The sequence below is a fragment of the Diceros bicornis genome, chromosome 31, assembly GCF_020826845.1.
Source record: "Diceros bicornis minor isolate mBicDic1 chromosome 31, mDicBic1.mat.cur, whole genome shotgun sequence".
NCBI lineage: Eukaryota > Metazoa > Chordata > Mammalia > Perissodactyla > Rhinocerotidae > Diceros > Diceros bicornis.
The window spans coordinates 8,845,827-8,863,705 of NC_080770.1; the positions used below are offsets into that span (position 1 = coordinate 8,845,827).

Below are 17,879 nucleotides of genomic sequence, written 5' to 3' on the forward strand. Positions count from 1 at the left end.
GCACGAGGCTCAGCAGCCCGGCCTCCTCCCTGGCGCGTTCCACAGGAAGCGGATTTCTGGAGTGGAGTGGAGTGGAGTGGGTTGGCTTGGGGACTGGAACTGCCATCGGTAGCATGGTGGCGTCCTCCCCTCGCTCCTCGGCTCCTGGGGGGTGAAGGAGGGAGGCCCCAAGGCAGTCCCGCAGTCCTGGGCACGCTGCCCGGCCCCTTCTCCAGGCCCCAGGCAGCCCCCTCAGGGATCTGGCCTGTCCCTCCTGCTCTGGGCCTCCATCACCTGCCTTGGACCAACTAGAACCTTCCAGAATCAGTGGAGGGGAGGAGCCCCTACTTGGCCTCTGGAGCACCCAGCTTTTCAGGGTGAAGCTAGACCCCACCTCAGCGCACCCCCACTTTACAGAAGGGGAAACAGAGGCTGTGGATTCACAAAACACGCTTCCCCTGCACCTCTCTGGACACCCTCCCTGACCCCTCCTCACTCTCAGCCTGGCCCTAGGGGAAGGAGGAGGACGCCGGTGCTGTGGATTGAGGGAGAAGAGGCGCAAGGCAGGCCTGGCCTTCAGGCTCTGGTTGGGGAAGCCTGGACCCCTCAGGCACTGCCATCTTCCCAGCTGTCAGCGTCACCCAGAGTGGGAAGGAGCCCCAGCTCCGGCCCCCAAGCATCCCTGTCATGTTACTGCGGAAGCGGTCCAGGAGGCCAGAGCCAATCTAGAGAAGATGGAGGCCTCCTCGGGAGGCCGCAGGAAGAGGGAAGGAGAGGGAAGAAAAGAAGCTTTTGATGCACATCATGTCTGCGGAATTGAGTATGACTAATTAATAGATTTTATTCTTAGCAATCTCTTAAGCATTCCATACGTCGGGCCCCACGCCTGAGCTGCGCTTACAAGAGGCCTCATTCGCAAAATGCAAATGACTCGCCTGGCCTGGCCCGGCTGCCTCCTGCCTCCTCGCCACCCCCCCCCCCCCCCCCCCCCCCCCCGCCTTCTCTTGCCTTTCTTTTTTTTTTTTTTTTTTTAGGGGAAATTTAAAGGAAAATTGCCATGTAATAGAAAAGAGATTCCAATCACTACATCTAATTACCACGAAGGGTAAACCACTTAACCAAAGAAGTATCGTGGGCTTTTTTTTTTTTTTTTAACTTGAAATCTGCCTTAAATGCCGTAAAATACACGCATCAACGCTGAGGCCACGGAGGTTGTTCTGGCTAGTTAGAGGCTGCACGGGTCAGGTCATCTGCCCACAGGAGGGAGATTCTAGACAGAAGTGGGGGTGGGGGAGGCTGGGTGCCTGGAACATCCTCTCCCTTGTTGTGTTACGTGGCCAGCTCAGAGGAGTGGGACCAGGGGTGGAGGGGGACGGGTTTCAGAGTGGACCTGGCTTCAGGCCTCCTCCCTGGCATCGTGGGACATGAGGCAGCAGATATTCAGGGTCCCGCTCTCAGAAAGGACACTGGGAAGATGTCAGGAGGCTGAGGGCAGAAAAGATGAGAGCGGGCCCCGGGGCCCTGGCTGGGCCAAGTCTCCCCTGCCTTCGGCACTCACACTGGTGGGAGGATGGATGCCTGCGGCGAGGCCCTCCAGCCTGTGGTGCGCCCCTGCCTGAGATCCACGGTACAAGAGCCAGGAGCAGGAGACTCCTGTGGTCCTCAGGCCTGGGCAGGCCTGGGCCTGCTTTGTGCTACGGGGCAGGGAAGCCCATCACCCAGGCCTGATCTTGGAGGGCGCTGCTGGCACAGGCTGGCTCTCGGGCCCCCCACCCTGCCTGCAACCCTCACTATACGGGGCCACCTGCTGTTCCCCAAATGCCTTTCTAGCCTCTAAGGGATGATCTGGAATCCTGCCTGGCTCGGAGAAAGAAGGATGTACAGTGAGATGGGGGGCCGAGCACGATGGCAGCAGGGACTTGGGGGACGACAGTGGGGACCGATTTTCCTGGGACACTGGCAGAGGTTAAGCGTGGTGCCCTGAGAGAGGGGACACCATTTCAGAAACAGCAGAGACCTCGTACTTCTGTCCCCCGCCAGTGCCCCGCACCCTCGTGAGCCCTCTCCCCCTGGCGTGTCCCAGTGGGGCCCCTGCTCCTCCCTGAGCTGCTGGAACAGGCTTGTGTCTGGGGACGCTGCAGGCCAAAGAGGGCGCCCTCTATGCAGACGTGAAATTAAGGCTGGGAAAAATTTCTCTCCTGACCTCACTGGATGAGAAAATGATTCAAGTGGGAAAAGGGAAAAAAGGCTTATTTTAGAATGAAATGTGTCTGTGCCCTCGGCCTCTCCCCGGGGCTGGGGAGTTGGATTCCTCATTTGGTGAGACCATCCGTTGGGCCTGGCGATGGAGGCCACGCCTCTTCTCCACCTCTGTCACACGGCTGTTGTGTCCATTTCTTTCAACCCCTGCCTCTTCGCTGAGGGGACCAGTAGCATCTTTTCATGTGCGCCGAGCGGCCGGCCCCGGGGCCTGTCACGGCCGCTCTGTGACTGCTGTTCAGCCTCATCTTCCTGCCTTTGGCTTTTGTCAAAGCGGTCGAGGCCTTTTGAAAATGCCCCCGCCAGAAGCTGGACCCCTTCTCATCCTCCCTGCTTTCAGACCAGCCTCTCTCCTTTGACATGGCTCTTCCCCGGTGCAGGACGAGTGGCATGTGGACAGCCGGTGACGCGAGTCCCCGAGTGCTGGCACTCAGGAGATACCAGACCCTGGGCACCTCTCCTCTCTTCCTTCCAGATTTGCTGTCACCAGCGTTGTAATCTCATGGCTCGCCACACTGCACTGTTGGTTGACAAATGATGGCACCGTTGATTCCAGAGGGAGGAAATAAAATCTTAAGTCTTCGGAGGCCCCAGTCCGTGTCCTTTTGGCGGCTGGCATTTTTAGAGTGCCATCCGGGCTTCCCTCTCCGGAGCAGAGCCCCAGGGGCGGGCACGGCTGGATGCTGTGCATTCGGGGGTGCTGTCTCCCAGGGCCTTTCTGAGAATTTTCATCTCTTTTCTGGGCTTTGTTTGAGCAGCCATGGAAACCATTAGGTCTAATCAGCTGATATAAAAAAAAAAAAGAAAAAAACCCATCCCTGTACCAATTACCTGTCCCAGGAGGAAGCACACAACAGAGTAGACGCTCAGAAGTAGCTATGGAGTTGATCGCATCTGTGTGTGGGGGAGAGAGACGAGGACACCTGCAGTCAAAGAAAGGTTTTCTCTAGATCAGAAAGGAGCACGGCCCAGCTCTGGCCGACCTGAGATAGGATCAGACTGAAAGCATCCCCTGCCCGGGGTCTCCCTAGCCACCCGTCCAGGACAGACACACTGCCACCTGTATGAACAGCATCATCGCCTGCCCACTCCCATCCCCAACGCACCTTGTCTACTTACTCAATAATTTCTAGGAGAAAGCAACGGTTTCGCGACTCTGTTGTCTCAGGAAATTGGACAAACTGACCCAAGAGGTACCGCGAGGACCGGATACGTGGCTCTATCTACCCATCTGTATTTAGAGACGCCACATAGAGACAGACAGGTAGATAGACGCACCTCCCAGTGGCTGGGAAAGCCACCACTCCCATGGGGCTACCACGGAGTACGGGGCACGGTGTCGAAGAGGGTTTCAGGCTAGGAAAAAGAGTTTGTTTTTTAATCGACTACATCATTGTTCAAAGAATGCATTGAAAGACGCGATATTTCTGCAAATCTGTAAGGGAAATGAGATGGAAAGAACCAGGGAAGAGGTTTCAGGACAGCATCTCCACAGCAAAAGATCCTTTCTTCCCCCTCTCCTTTGTGAGGAGCCTGAAAACCTTCCATCACGTCGTCGCCAGCGAGCAGCCCGCAGCGAGAGAGCTGCGTGGGGGCTTCGCGTGGCGGCTGCTTCTCTCTGACGGTTCCTTTGTGACGGCCCTGAACAGAGCATGAGGCGCACACAGACGTGGTACAGGTAGCATCTTTCTAGTTCGGGGAAAAAAAAACCCGGCCCAACCCTTCCTGCAATATTATTTTTAGTTTTTCCTTCCTCAACTGGCATAATTCCGTATAAATTATGTCTTCAGCTGCATCAAATCCCCTTCCTGCCTTTTATTCTTTAAAAAAAAATTTTTTTCCCGGTTGTGTTCTACAAAATCGTCAACCCTCCCCAGACTTTGCTTTCTGCTGGGAAAGTCATCGTGGAAATTCTTATCCTTGCTCTGTCGGACGGCAGCAGGCTGGGCAAAGCCACGTCGTCACCACGCCAGGAGGACAGCGGGAGCTGGGGCGGGGACGGCCCAGGAGGCTGGCATCATGTGTAGGAATAGTCTATGTCAGGGATGCCAGCGTCCCGGTAGCCCCGCGTGGTGCCGTAGCCGATGGTGTGCGTGCCCTTGCAAAGGCTGCTGCCATTGGAGGGGAAGATGGTATGGACCACATACTCCTCTTTGGCGTGGTAAGGGTTGATGGGCAGCATTTGCAGCCCGGGGCCGCGGATTTCCAGGATGGAGTTATCCTTCTTGGTCCCTGACTCCATATAGTCATCCTTTTTCCGGCTGCCCCGGTTGTAAGCCCGCTCCTGGGTCAGCAGCTCGCCAGCCCGATGCACGTACCAGCAGATGGCCCCCAGGACCAGGAAGAGGAAGACGAGGGCCACGGCGCCCCCGATGATGCCCGCCAGGGGCAGGCCCGCCAGGGGGTCGGCATTCTGCTCCTGGTTGAGCGTGGTGGTGGGGCCGTAGCTGTCGGCCGTCTCTGCCTTGGCACACACGGGCGTCTCGTCGGCCACGTAGGTGTTGCCGGTCTCCATGGTGACCATGCAGATGATATAGGTGGACTTGGGCTCCAGGGCCGTCAGCAGGTACTCTGTCTTGTCCCCCTGCACCAGAGTCTCCGTGATGGAGCCCACGGCAGGGCTGTGGCCCAGGCGCAGCCAGCTGAGCCGGAAGGAGGAGGCGGGGAGCGTGGCCTTCCACGTGATGCGGATCGAGTCCGCCGTCAGGGGCTTCACGTGGATGACCAGGGTCTTGGCCCCATCGCCCGTGGCCATGGGATAGTCAAGGTTGGAGTCGGGGAGGCGCAGCCCCGGCCTCTTGGCCTTGAGGGTGAAGAGCGAGCCCTGGGGTGTGGTGGCGGAGGCATGGTTGCTGGCCGTGGTCTTGGCGGCGGCGTTGACCGTGCCTCCCTGGGACCCCGTCTCGAAGCACTCGTCCATCTCGCTCGTGATGTCCTTGATGGCCATGCCCCGCACCTTCTCGGGGCCCTGGCACATGAGGCCGCGCACGTTGACCACGGCCGCCCGCGCCTTCACCCAGTCCCGCAGCCACATGAGGTTGCAGCCGCAGAACCAGGGGTTGTTCCGGAGCAGCAGCTGGGCCAGGTTCTCCAGGTCGTCGAACAGGCCGCGGGGCAGCGTGGTGAGGTTGTTGTTGGACAGGTCCAGGCGCTCCAGCTCGCGCATCTTGGCCAGCGTGTTGGAGGGGATGTGGCTGATGGCGTTGTCCTGCAGGTAGAGCTTCTGCAGGTGGGCGCTGGGCAGGTTGAGGGGCGGGGCGGCCAGCGAGTTGCGCACCAGCGAGAGCTCGGTGAGGTTCTGCAGGCGGCTGAAGGTGTCGTCGGCGATGCGCTGGTTGGCCAGCAGGTTGCCGTCGAGCACCAGGCGCCGCAAGCTGTTGAGGCCCTTGAAGGCGTGCAGCGGGATGGTGGAGATGCGGTTGTCGTCCAGCCGCAGCTCCTCCAGCGTGCGGGGCAGCCCCGAGGGGATGCTGCTCAGGTGGTTGCGGCTCAGGAAGAGCAGTTTGAGCTGCTTGCTGTCAGCAAAGGCATCCTCCTCGATGCTGACGGTGGACACGGAGTTGTCGTCCAGGTGCAGCTTCTCCAGCAGCGGGATGCGGGCCAGCGAGTCCCTGGGGATGGTGCGCACGTTGTTGTCCTGCAGGTGCAGCTCCCGCAGGGAGCGGGGCAGGTTCACGGGGAACTCGTCCAGGTCGTTCTCGTACAGGTAGATGACCTGCACACTGACCTTGGTCTTGAGGTCCTGGGGGATGCCGGCGTTGTTGATCTGGTTGTTCTGCAGGTAGAGGGTGGTGGCGTCGTCGGGGATGTCGGCGGGGATGGAGGTGAGCCCCCGGTCGTTGCAGTAGATGAAGCCGTTGTCGCAGCGGCACACCGAGGGGCATGTGGTGCTGTCGATGACCTCCGTCAGGAAGGCGATGAGCCCGTAGCACAGGAACAGCCAGTCCCGCAGGTCCATGGTGGCCGTGGTCATTATGACGGTGGCCGTGACCGTGGCAGCGGGCGTGGTGGTGGCGGTGGCGGTGGGATGTGCCACCACCATGGTGGATGGCTGGGGGAGCCCGGCCCCACCTGACTTGGAGTCTTATCACCTGCAAGGAGCACAAGACACACAGTGAGTGTGAATCAAGGTACCCACTCACCTGCCACCAAGGGGTGGCCACAGTCGGGGCCACAGGGCAGAGGTCAAGCCTTGAGGCTCAAGCACCATGGCCCTTCTTATGACAAGTTTACATCACAGGTGACCCCTCGGGTGAGGTCGGACTCTTAACGACATGTGACTCACGTTAAATACCATCAGAAGCAAAGATGCTGCCCGTGAATTAGACGGACTCTGCTGTGCCCTCCTCGACTGTGATGTGAGTGTCGGGGGAGGTTAATTTAGTAAGAGCCACGCCGAAGTTTTGGTTTCTTCTTTCAAGATTTCACACTAAGCCAGTCTTTATGGCTCATGCTCAGAGTGGCTGGTCAGTGTTGACGGGATGGATTTAGGGCATGTTTTATGGTTTCAGAGCCACCGTTTCTCACTGGAACGGGGACCACGCGTCCCTCTCTGGCTCAGACCCAGAGTTTGAAGGGAAAGCTTGTTTCTATGAGGCCTGCGAGCTCAAAAGGGAGGCGTCACTAGAAGCTGCAAAAAAGAAACTGCCAGCGTCGTCACTGGTGAGCAGTGGAGAGCGAGGAGCTTCATTGTCTGGTGTTAAAACAACATGTCCTGTTTGTCGCTCCTGCATTTTATAGACAGAAGAATGAGGTGTCAACAGAACTGCTGTCTCGTGTATTTACAGAAATCTCTTGCTATCAGAGGTGCCCTCCTTGGCTCTGCTTTCTGTCTCGTGTGGGAAATTATTCCACACCTTGCCCTCTTCCTAAATCACAAAACTTTCAGGCCTTCTGAAAAAACTTATATCTGTTTTCTTGCTTTTAAAGAAATGAGGCAAATACAAGGAGGGAGGGATTCATGCTCTGAGGGAATTGTCTGCAATTGTAATTTCGGTTTTCACAAATGGAAAAATTGTAGCATAGGACTTTCTCATATTATTTTACTGTTCATAGTGGTAAAAAAAATCAATTAAAGAGAAATTATCTTTCAACCTCAGTGGGAAGGGTGTCTTCATGCAGCTAGCAGAGGTCTGCTGTATAACTCTAGGTTCACAAAGGCTTTTCAGTGTGGGACATGATGGTCTCTGGGAGTCTGAGCTGAGGGCAGAGCAGAATCGGGACCCCCTCACCGAATGAGTCAGTGGGGACCTCACTCCTATGCCCCAGGGACCAGGTGTCTCCATTTCTCAACCATGTCAAATCCTTCTCCCTTCTCTGTCCCTCTCTGTTCCTAGACTGGTCCTCTCCATCTAGCAAACTGCTCTTCCTTCACCCTTCAGGACCTGGCTGAAATGTCCCCTTCCCTGCTAGGTCTTCCTGATGCCAGATAGGGCTTCCCTTTGCTCCACCCATTCACCCACCCACCCATCCATCCATCCATTCATCCACCCAACCATCCATCCATCCATCTACCCATCCATCAACCCACCCACTCATCCATCTATCCATCCATCCATCCATTCACCCACCCAACCAACCATTTACCCACCCACCCACCCATCCATCCACCCACTCACTCACCTATTTACCCATCCATCCACCCACCCACTCACCCATCCATCCGTCCCATCCCTCCATCCATCCACCCACCCACCCATCCACCCACTCATCCATCCATCCACCCACCTACCCACTCACTCGTCCATCCATCTGTCCATCCACCCACTCACCCGTCCGTCTGTCCATCCACCCACTCACCCGTCCGTCTGTCCATCCATCCATCCATCCACCAAGCCACTCATCCATCCACCAAGCCACTCATCCATACACCAATCCACTCATCCATACACCCATCTATCCACCCATCCACCCACCCATCCATCCATCTACCCACTCACCTATCCATCCATCCACCCATCCATCCATCCACCTACCCATCCACCCATCCATCCACCCACCCATTTACCCAACCATCCATCCATCCATCCATCCACCAATCCACTCATCTTTGCACCCCTCTATCTATCCTGTCATCCATCCATCCATCCACTCCCTCATCCATCCATCCATCCATCCATCCACCCACCCACCCACTCACCCATACATCTATCCATGCATCCGTCCATCTACCCACCCATCTATTTACCATCCACCCATCCATCCATCCAACCCCCCCACCAACTCACTCATCCATTCATGCATCCATCTATCCAGCCATCCAACAGATCTTTATTGAGCACCTACCATGTGCCAGTCCCTGTTCTAGCTACTTGGGATTCCTTCTGGTGGGATGGTAGCTCACACTATAATAAAGACCTCACCTAGAACTTAACGAATATTTAAGTCATTTAATCCTTCCAGCAAACCTGAGATCAATGCCCTTCTCATTCCCATGTAACAGATGAGAAAATGGAAACTCGGAAACGTTAACTTACTCAAGACCACTTGAGAACTGGTGAGGAGGAACCTGGGCCATCTGGGTCACAGGACAGAGTCTTGACCACCAGGCTCGCAGCGCAGCATCTTGTGCCCATCTCTGTGGGCTGCGGGTCACACTGTTTGGTGACTAGTGTGACTAGTGTGGGGGACATTCATCCCGACTAAATTTTGGGTGCTCGAGGGCAGGGACCGTGGGCTGCACAGGCCTGGTGTGGCTTGGCATCTGTGACCACCCGAGCACAGAGGGACTGAGCCAAGTAGGAATGCCCCCAGCCGCTCGCCCCCACACACTCATGCCCCCTTTGTATTTACAGGGCCTTTGCCCAGCCAGCCGCACCCTCCAAGGCCTTCTGGAGTGAGCTGGGGCTTTGCCCACAGTTAACACACTAACCTGCTCAGAGCCTGTTAGTGGCATGAAGCTTTGTCCATGAGGTGGACCCAAGGCAGGTTGAGGGCCAGCCAAGGACACTTGGCTGGAAGCAAGTGAGGGCAAGGGGAAAGGGCGCATGGGGCCTGCACACAGAGCCAGAGGGGAACGAGGTCCTGCCAGAAGCCAGGAGAAATTGGGGCTGATGGGACTGTGCCTAACACTCTGGGCCGGTGAAGGCAGCTCAAGCCCCCGACCACCAGCACTCACTGACCTGAGGGGCTGAGGACACTTGCCTGCTTATTCCTGACAGCTTCCTCGGAGCCTGGCCCCCAGCCCAGGCTATGAGTCTTGAGCCCACTCACATGTCGCCCCTCCGGACTCGGAGCTGGTCTCTCCTTCCTGCACATGAGCTCCAGCCCTCTGTGGACTTAGCTTTCGTCTTTGTTTCCCTGACCAGGCAACCCCGGCTGCTCCTCCCTTGCATCTCCCATCCATGCACCATGCTCGCCAGCCCTTCCTCCCCTCTGCGGCATCGAGAGTCACCCTGTAAAATCCCGTGGAGCTGCCCGGCCCTTATCCGACCCCTGACGCCCTCCCCTCTCATTATATCTGGGACTGGGAAGGGCACTGGCCCAAACTAGAGAAGAGACAGCTCGAAGAAGGGGATGGTTGCACAGACCTGGACGCGCCAGCCTTCAGAGGACAGGAATAAACCCAGGCAGGTGGGTGACCGCTCCGGCCAGGCCTCACCCACCCCGCTTCACAGGCGCACGTGTTCCTGTGCCCGCCTGTCACACACAGGTCTTTGGTCTCATTTTACAGCTGAGCAGCCTGGGACTCAGAGAGGTGAGGGGCCCTCCGAGGTCACTGCCAGCCCAGGTTTCCAGCTGCACCTCTGTCTCTTTCTCTGCATGGAGCCAGAGTCATGAAGGTTGTGGAGCCTGGAGGTCCCATCTCAAGCTGCTTATGAGTAGAGGCGGGGCCAGGGCAGGCACTGGGGACAGGAAGGCACAGGCCTGCTCAAAGGCCACCTTGTCTCAGTCTTGGGGGTCAAGTCTGAGCCCAGGAGCCTCTGCCGTCTGGCCAGAGATCACACACTCTCTCTGGTCCGTCAGCCACTGAGTCCTGGCACAAGGGATGCGGCTGGTCCCTGGGCTCGGCCGTTCCGGAGCAGTGTCCCGAGCAGGGGGCAGACTTGTACAGGTCAACACCAAGGCCAGCCACCGCGTTCTCTGGCATGGACATCTGTGCCCGGTGCCTGCTCTGCTCATGGCCACGGCCCTCAGCCTCCAGAGTCCCCAGCATCATAATAGAGTCTCAATTGCACCTTTCAGAGATGCCTGATGGATAACCAAGAAGCATCTGGGAGGCAGAGACCCAAGGCCTTTCCGTTCCTCCGTCTGCGGGCCTCGTCCATTTTGGCTCTAGTCTCCCCTGCCGCCGCCTCCCCAAGGCCATGACGCTGAGCCCTCTGCTCCAGGAAAGCGGGGCGGGCCTGGGCGGAGGAAGAGAGCCGCCTTGCTGGGAGCCTTTAATTGCCCGGGTGCCGGCAGCCTTTTTATTCCCTTGTTGTGTGTTTGATGGTTTATGTGGCCATCAAATTAAACCTGTTAAATCGCCCGTCTTTTACGGGGTCACTTGTCACTGTTGCGCGGATCCCGCAGACTTCAGCGTGGTGTGAGTTATGACCTGCCAGCTCTGTGACTGACAGAGGATGCTTCACATGCCATGGGGAGGCTGGGGGCTGGGAGGGGAAGCAGTGAGGTGGCTCAGACTGGAGGTATCCAGACCTCCGTTAGCCGAGGGGGCCCTTGGGGCATCATTCTTGGTATTTTCCATCAGTTGCTAGCTACTGCCATCTTCCAGGACACAGAAACCTGGGTCCAAGTCCTGCCTCTGCCACTTCCAGGCTGTGTGATCTTGAGCAAGTTGCTTGTCCTCTCTGAGCTTTAGTTTCCTCATCTATAAATGTGGTCATAACAGTTCCCCTTATAGGGGAACTTACTATGGAGGACTCAGTGAGATAATATGTGCAAAGTACCCCTCATAAGTGCAACCTGTATGTACCCGATGCACGGGGTTTAAAAGCTGCTGTCATTCTCCAACTGCCCCAGCACCCCAGTCCAGGCTCTGTGTTAACTGCTTGTCTCTCCCCTCTGCTCTCCAGGGGCCCCCTCCTCACCCCTGCCCCTGCCATGCCTCCAGGGTGGACTGGGAGCCTGGAGGCCACGCTGCTTCCTGGAATGGACTCCTTGTCAGTCGCTGTGAGGCTGGGTTCCCCCACCTCAAAATGTGCATCCTCAGCCCACCCCCAAGCTAGGGTGGAAGCACTGACCCTACATCCGGGCCACACAGAGCTGGCCCCTCCACACCGGACCCCTCCTGTGTGACCCCAGGCCGCTTCAGCCCCTCCTTCATGGGGGGCCGTCGAGGCCCATGGAGGGGATCTGAGTGGGTGAGGCCACAGCTCAGGTCTTGCCTTGGCCCCCTGGAACCCTGAGATGCAGCCCACCCCCGGTTCTTGAAAGCCCTGCACTCCCTCGTGCTTCCTCTGGGCCTTTGCACGTGCTGTTCCTGCTCCTTGAACCCCAACAACCCTCCCCCACTCAGCCTCTCCAGGGCAGCTTCTATTCCTACCCCCTGCCCTTGGCTGCAACGCCCCCTCCATGAAGCTTTCCCTGACCTTCTGTAAGGCTGAGTCCGTGTCTGGCTCTGCTCCCACATCCACCTGACTGGTGGCAGTAGGGTTGAGTAACAGCCATAAATATCTGCCAGCCGGATGGAGGTGCCTCCCTGGTGGAGACCCCCAGCCTCCCAGTACTCTGCCCTGGCCTCTTCCCCAAACCCCATCACACTGGCTGCCAGCAGCCCAGGGCCCTCTGGGGGTTCCTCTTGGGGGAGTTGGAGTGAGGGCAACATGCAGGGGGCAGCTGCAGGACCCACAGGCTGGATGGGGGGTGGCGCCTCCTGCTGCAGGCTCCTGGGGGGCACAGTTAGACATGAGCATGCCAGGGGCTGAGCAGGGGAGGGAGCACCTTTCTGGAAGGAGCTGGGGGTCCTAAGCAGGAGAGGGAGAGCGGGGCAGGCCTCCCCGTCCACTGAGCCCTGGCCTTCCTTCCTGTTCATCAGTGAAGGCCGCTCATGTGGAGATGTCCAATGCTGGGTCCCCCAAAGTGCCAGGCACAGTCTCAGCCCCCAATTTAGGAATCAGAGAATTCCGGATGGCATCGACCCCAAGAAGGAGGCATGTGGACTAGAGATGGGGAGATGACAACAGGGCTAGGTTCGAATCTGGCCTCACCAGCCCCCAGCTGTGTGTCCTACGGTGACACCTCTCTGGGCCTCAGGTTCCCCATCTGTAACGTGTTGCTGAGAACCCAACTCTCCTGGGAGGATGACAAGGGAGGGGTTGTGTGGAGTGCCCAGCATAGGCCCCGGTGGTTTTCAAGAGAAGAGCTGTCCCACCTTGTCCTGGGAGGGACACCAGGGTCCTCCTATGACCCACTCTGGGCTGATGCCCCCGTCTTGGCTGAGCTTCAGAAAGAGGGAGGCCAGAAACAAGTGGGCCGGGGAGCCCCCCTCCCACTCTTGCTGTGCCCCCTCCCAGGCCATCCCTTCCGCAATAGGAATTCATTGTGTTTTCCCTAAACCTTGCCAGGCCCTCAGGTCCCTCCTAGCAGAGCAGGGTCCGGGGCAGGAGCAAGCTGTGCAGGGCAGACTGGGGACAGAAGCAGTGTCTCAGCCTCAGAGGGGAAAGGCGGGGGGACCCCGGCCCCATAGGGAGCAGCGACCCCCCTCCACCAGGCAGGGAGCTTCACCAAGGCAGCGGCACCTCCACACCTGTGACGGGTCCTCAGCAAACCTTTGTTTAAATTAATGAGGGGCCCCGCATCTTCTCCCCCCTAGCCAGCGCTCCCTCTGGGGCTCAGCCACAGGCTGAGGGAGAGAGGCGGGCTGAGAGGCAGAGGGGCAGCCCCCACCTCCTGGTGCTCGGGGAGGCCTGGGGACAGCTGCCCCGGCCCCCAGAAAGCCCTTCTCCCAGGAAGGCCAGTAGCCCCGTGGGCCTGCCTCGGCTCAGTCCAGCTGCTCCACCTACCAGGGTGGCCTCAGGTCTCAGGCCTTCATCTGTAAAATGGGACCATAAGTGATCCACTTCCCTGGGTTCTTGTGAGGATGAACTATGGTTTATTTACAAGCCTGAGCAGAGGGCCTGATGCAGAGTGGTCTTCAGAACTGGACCATTGCTATTATTAGCAACAGGCAGAGCTTCTCTGCAGATCCAGGACATGTCAACTGGGCCCACCGGAGGCACCTCCCTTGGGCAGGGGACTAGATGCCATGACCCTGGGGCCCTTCCAACCCCGCCCTGCCCAACTTCCCTCCTGCTCTCCTCTACTGGTGCCGTCCAGAACTTGTAACGCGTGGGGGATGAGGGTGGGGATTCTTTTAAAACCTGAAGTTCATTATTTTTCTAATTTCGTACTGCATGCATTATGCATCAGCTGTTATCACTGGCGGTAATTGCAGACAGGTATGCAATCCACTAAAAATGTACCTCGAGTTCACCTCCCCGCGTGGGCCGGCTGGGCGGTGCCGGGCCGCGGGATGGCCTGAACTTCAGAGACTGCAAAGCGCTTTAAAAAACAAGACTTTCAAATCGTGTCTTCGGAGGTTAATTATATTGATAACAGTGTTCGATATTAAACTATTCAGGGCCAGGAGGGGGTGGGGGGATGAAAGGAGACACACGTAATTTTGTTTCTTTCTCTCTCGCGTTAGTTAATAAGATGTTCCTGCAGCCGACGGTTCTGTCTGTCTGTGTGAGTCTTTAGTAGAGCGCCTAGACTGAAGCTTCATTCCTTTGGGGAAGGAAAAAGGAGAGGCCAGGGGGATTTCAGAAGGTAGGAGACGAGCCTGAGGGCCTTTATTCTGGGGGGCTGGGAGCAAGGAAGAGAGAGGGCAGCACCCACAGGGCTGGTGACAGCCCCAGAGAAGAGAGCGGGGGCCTCTCCTGGCCAGCGAGATCCTGCTAGCCAGGGGCCGAGAGAGGAGGTGGGTGACCAGGAAAGACAGGGGATGGTGACACTGAGAAGAAAGCAGAGGCTTGGAGCTGGGTGGGGGTGGGGCCCCCAGGAGCTGTGTGGCAGCCCTCACATGCAGGCCCTGCTCCTAGAGAGACCCCCCTATTTATTTATTACAAGTTGATTATCCAACCCCTCCCGCTAGAACGTAAACTCCTACAAGTTGGGATATGTTCTGTCTTGTTCACTGGCCCAGTGCAGAGCCTGGCACAGGAGGTGCTCATAAACATCTGCTGAATGAATGAATGAATGGAGACGCCAAAAGGGAGGCCCAGAATCTGAAATCCACGACCGGGGGCCGGCCCCGTGGCTTAGTGGTTAAGTGCGCGCGCTCCGCTGCTGGCGGCCCGGGTTCGGATCCCGGGCGCGCACCGATGTACCGCTTCTCCGGCCATGCTGAGGCCGCGTCCCACATACAGCAACTAGAAGGATGTGCAACTATGACACACAACTATCTACTGGGGCTTTGGGCTAAAAATAAATAAATAAATAAAATTATGAAACCCAGGACCGGGCAGTGGGAGAGAAGAGGGAGGCTGGCCTCCTTCAGGCCCACCCCAGGAGGTAATAATGACCCGGGTGTCCTCACCGCGGTAGCCCAAGGCAAAGGGACTGGTCTGAATCGTGCAGCGGGTGGTGGAGGAGCCAGACACAGGCCCAGGCCTTGGACTCGCTGTCCAGTGCTCTTTCCCTCCCAGGTATCTTACCTGCCCCTCTCAGCTGCCCAGTGGGGCCATCCCCAGCCCCGGAGGGAGCAACCCCGGGGAAGACCCCTGGCTGTCCCTGCTCATCTCCTCTGATGGGGGTGGCTGGCCTGGCACTGCCCAACTGCAGGTCTGATGCCTGGAGGCAGAGGCTGGGCCACTTTCTTAGAGGTAGCCCCTTCCCTCCCACCCTCACAGATATGCGCAGGGTGGAACCCACCCTCAGGACCCTGGAATCAGGAGGTAAAGGACTGCAGAGATCATCTGCTTTTTACAGAGGAGGAAAAGTTGAGGCCCAGAGAGGGGAAGGGAAGGGTCCAGGGCAGAAAGAACCCTCCAGCCCGGCGAACAGCCCCCTCCCTCCCCACCTCCCGCGGCCTGGGCACTGACTGCAGACCCCTCCAGCCCTGTGGGGTCAGGCCCATAATGGCAGTAGTTGGCAAGGCCACGCACCTGCTGCACACTGGCCCTTCACAAACTCACTCCTTCCTGGCTGGCGGCAGCCCTGCGCAGCCTGCGTCCCCAGTGCACAAACGGGAGCACACTCGGGGGGAGAAGGGACGTGGCGAAGGTCACACTACCCCCTCTGTCTGCCCCCACAGCCCAGTTCCTTGCTCTTTGCTTTCCTATTTTGGGATGGAAGGAAGCCGCATCAGAGGCAGAGCCGGGTGCTGAGCAGATCTCCATAAATATTTGGGGCGCAGGCTGGCGAGCAGCAGCCGGCCGCGCCCCTCTTGCTTGGTCTCAGCCCCAGGAATTCCCCCCAGCCCCTCCTAGGGACTGGGAGGGGAGTGGGACCAGTGGCGGGCGGTGGGGATGGGGGCGGGGAGGCCCGCTGGGCAAGGGCAGAACTCGGTTCCGCGCTCCCGACGCCTCGCGGCCCCGCTGCCGGCTGGCGCGCCTTTATAATAAATAACAGCAAATAGCCGATCCGCAGGGCATCTTTCACGCCGGTGGCTAATAACACGGCTATTAATGCCCCCGCAGACGGCGTGCGCGCCGCGCCGCGCTGACGGATGTCCCGGGCCCTGGCGCAGTCATAAATCAGCCCCTCTCCCGGGGAGGCGCGCGGGCAAGTGTCATTTTCCATCTTGGTAATGAGTTGGGGCTTCCCTGCCCTGCCTGGGACGCCGCCGCTAGAGGTTGCCGGGGATTTGTGTTTGGGCAGGCGCGAGCCCTCCCTCCTGGCCCTCGGGGAGCCCGGGAGGAGGCGGCCCCGCCCCCCAGGCAGGACCCTGCCCCCCACCAGGCCCAGCCATGCCGGTTCCCACGGCGGGAGTGAGGAGGAAGGAGGGCTCACGGCCTGCTCTGTGACCTTGGGGCCCTCACTGCCCGTCTCTGGGCTCCACAGGCCACACCACCAAGGGGGCTGAACTAGAAGCCAGAACAGACGATGTCCGAGGGCCAGCAGGAGCAGGGCTTTGGATTGCGGCTTTGGGTCAACTCCACCCTGCGTCCTCCAGGCCAAGGCAGGGGCAGGCCGGATGGAGGGGACTTGTGGACTTCCTCCTGCTGGAGGGCAGCAGGTGCCGTGGCCAGTGGCCGAGGTTGCCAAAGGTCCTGCCTCCCCAAGGCCTCACTGCTGCCCTCTATGGGCGGAACTCGGAGTGGCTCAAAGTAAGGACCCCCCCCCAACCAGGGGCAGTGGGGGGGCAGTTTACTCCGGGAAGGGCTACTCCTTTATATCCTCTGTCTACCCACCCTGGGGTAGAGCCTAGCAGCACGGGGGCCACCAGGGGGCAAATGACCCCTCCCCGGGCAAGCAGAAGCCACTAGTTGCCTCTGAACCGCGTGTGTGGGGTGGGCAGAGTGGAGCTGCAGACCTGGGGAGGCTGTGATGCCCCAGTGCGACCCAGCCTGGGCAGAGGGCAGGCCCCAGCTGTCTCATGTGCTCCGCCCTCTCTAGGCACAAGGAGCCCCTGGCCTTCCTGGGCCACCCGGAGCTCATCCCCACATCTGCCTTACCTCCTTAGCTGCAGCCCCGGAGCCTGCTGGGTCTGGCTGGGGTCACCGCTCTGGATGTCACACACCAGGTCGAGGTGGGCCTGGGCCGCACTCACATTCTGGCCCGGCGGCCCTGGCACTCGGGGCACAGACCACAGACCTGGGACATTGGGTGGCGCTGGGGACACCCCAGAGGCACAGAGACCCTGTGCTTCACTCTGCTGGGCTTCTGCGTTCAGACGTGGCTGTAGGTCTGGAGCAGCATCCTCTGTGCCCTACTCCCCCTGGAGTGAGGGGCCTGCAGGGGCGCCCCCCGCGGCCCCGGGACTCCCGAGCGTGGCCTGAGGGTGTTCTGGGCCCCTGCTCCCCGGGCATGCCCTACGGCCTGGCGCCCATCCGGGGAGGGTGGCCCCTTTCAACTTTCGCCCTTTGTCTGTTGGCGGCCACCTCCTCTGAAAGGCTTCTGTGTGCCTTTTACCTCCTTTTCTTTACCAAGTTTTTTTCCTAATCCCTTTAAGTCGGTTGGCAGAATGGGCTCCGGTGCAGAGAGCGTTCTTGCATGACAGAACCGAGAGGTAGCCACTCTCCAAAGACGCGGTATTCCTGCCACTCAGGCTGCGTCTCCGGGGGGCAGGCGGGGGGCCACTACCCCGCTGAGGAGTTCAGATGTTCACCGCGGGCCTGGAGCGGCTGACATGCGCCGCCGAGCTGTCAGGCCCCACATGCCCCTGTTTGGGAAGATGCTGGGGAGGCAGGGGGCTCAGTGCTGCTTGGCTGCTCCTGTTTGGAGAGAGGTTTTCTTGCTGGGGAGGCGGGTTATTCCTGCTTCATCCTCTGGTTTTGTCTGCCCAAACTCGAGTGCTTCTCCTCACCCACTCTCTGCCTCCTCACCTGCCAAAAAACAAGACAAGTGATTAAGCCCAGGGAAATGAGGGGCCGCCCGGGAACATGCAGCCTGGCCTGCAGCCCCCCCTCTCCTCCCGGCCCTCGGGAACCTGTTTTCTTGAACGCCACCATCCCATGAGCTGGGAGGGCGGGATTATTTTCCGCCATCTCCCTTCT

General features: G+C 58.9%; 2 protein-coding genes across 5 annotated transcripts in view; one reads left to right on the plus strand and one right to left on the minus strand.

The window, feature by feature from the left end:
- The window catches only part of MACROD1 (mono-ADP ribosylhydrolase 1), a 147,579-nt gene that overhangs the window by 35,869 nt on the left and 93,831 nt on the right, over positions 1-17,879 (plus strand). The window lies entirely within an intron of this gene.
- The window catches only part of FLRT1 (fibronectin leucine rich transmembrane protein 1), a 78,576-nt gene continuing 61,708 nt past the window's right edge, over positions 1,012-17,879 (minus strand). The window contains exons 2-3 of one of the 2 annotated variants that reach the window (XM_058526576.1): positions 16,839-17,708; positions 1,012-6,329 (exon numbers count right to left, since the gene is read on the minus strand). In XM_058526576.1, the coding sequence (XP_058382559.1) occupies positions 4,256-6,280 (2,025 nt within the window). In that variant the 5' untranslated portion in view covers positions 6,281-6,329; positions 16,839-17,708 and the 3' untranslated portion in view covers positions 1,012-4,255. Of the gene's footprint in view, positions 6,330-16,838; positions 17,720-17,879 lie in introns of those variants that run through there. The other variant, XM_058526577.1, reaches the window with a different exon arrangement.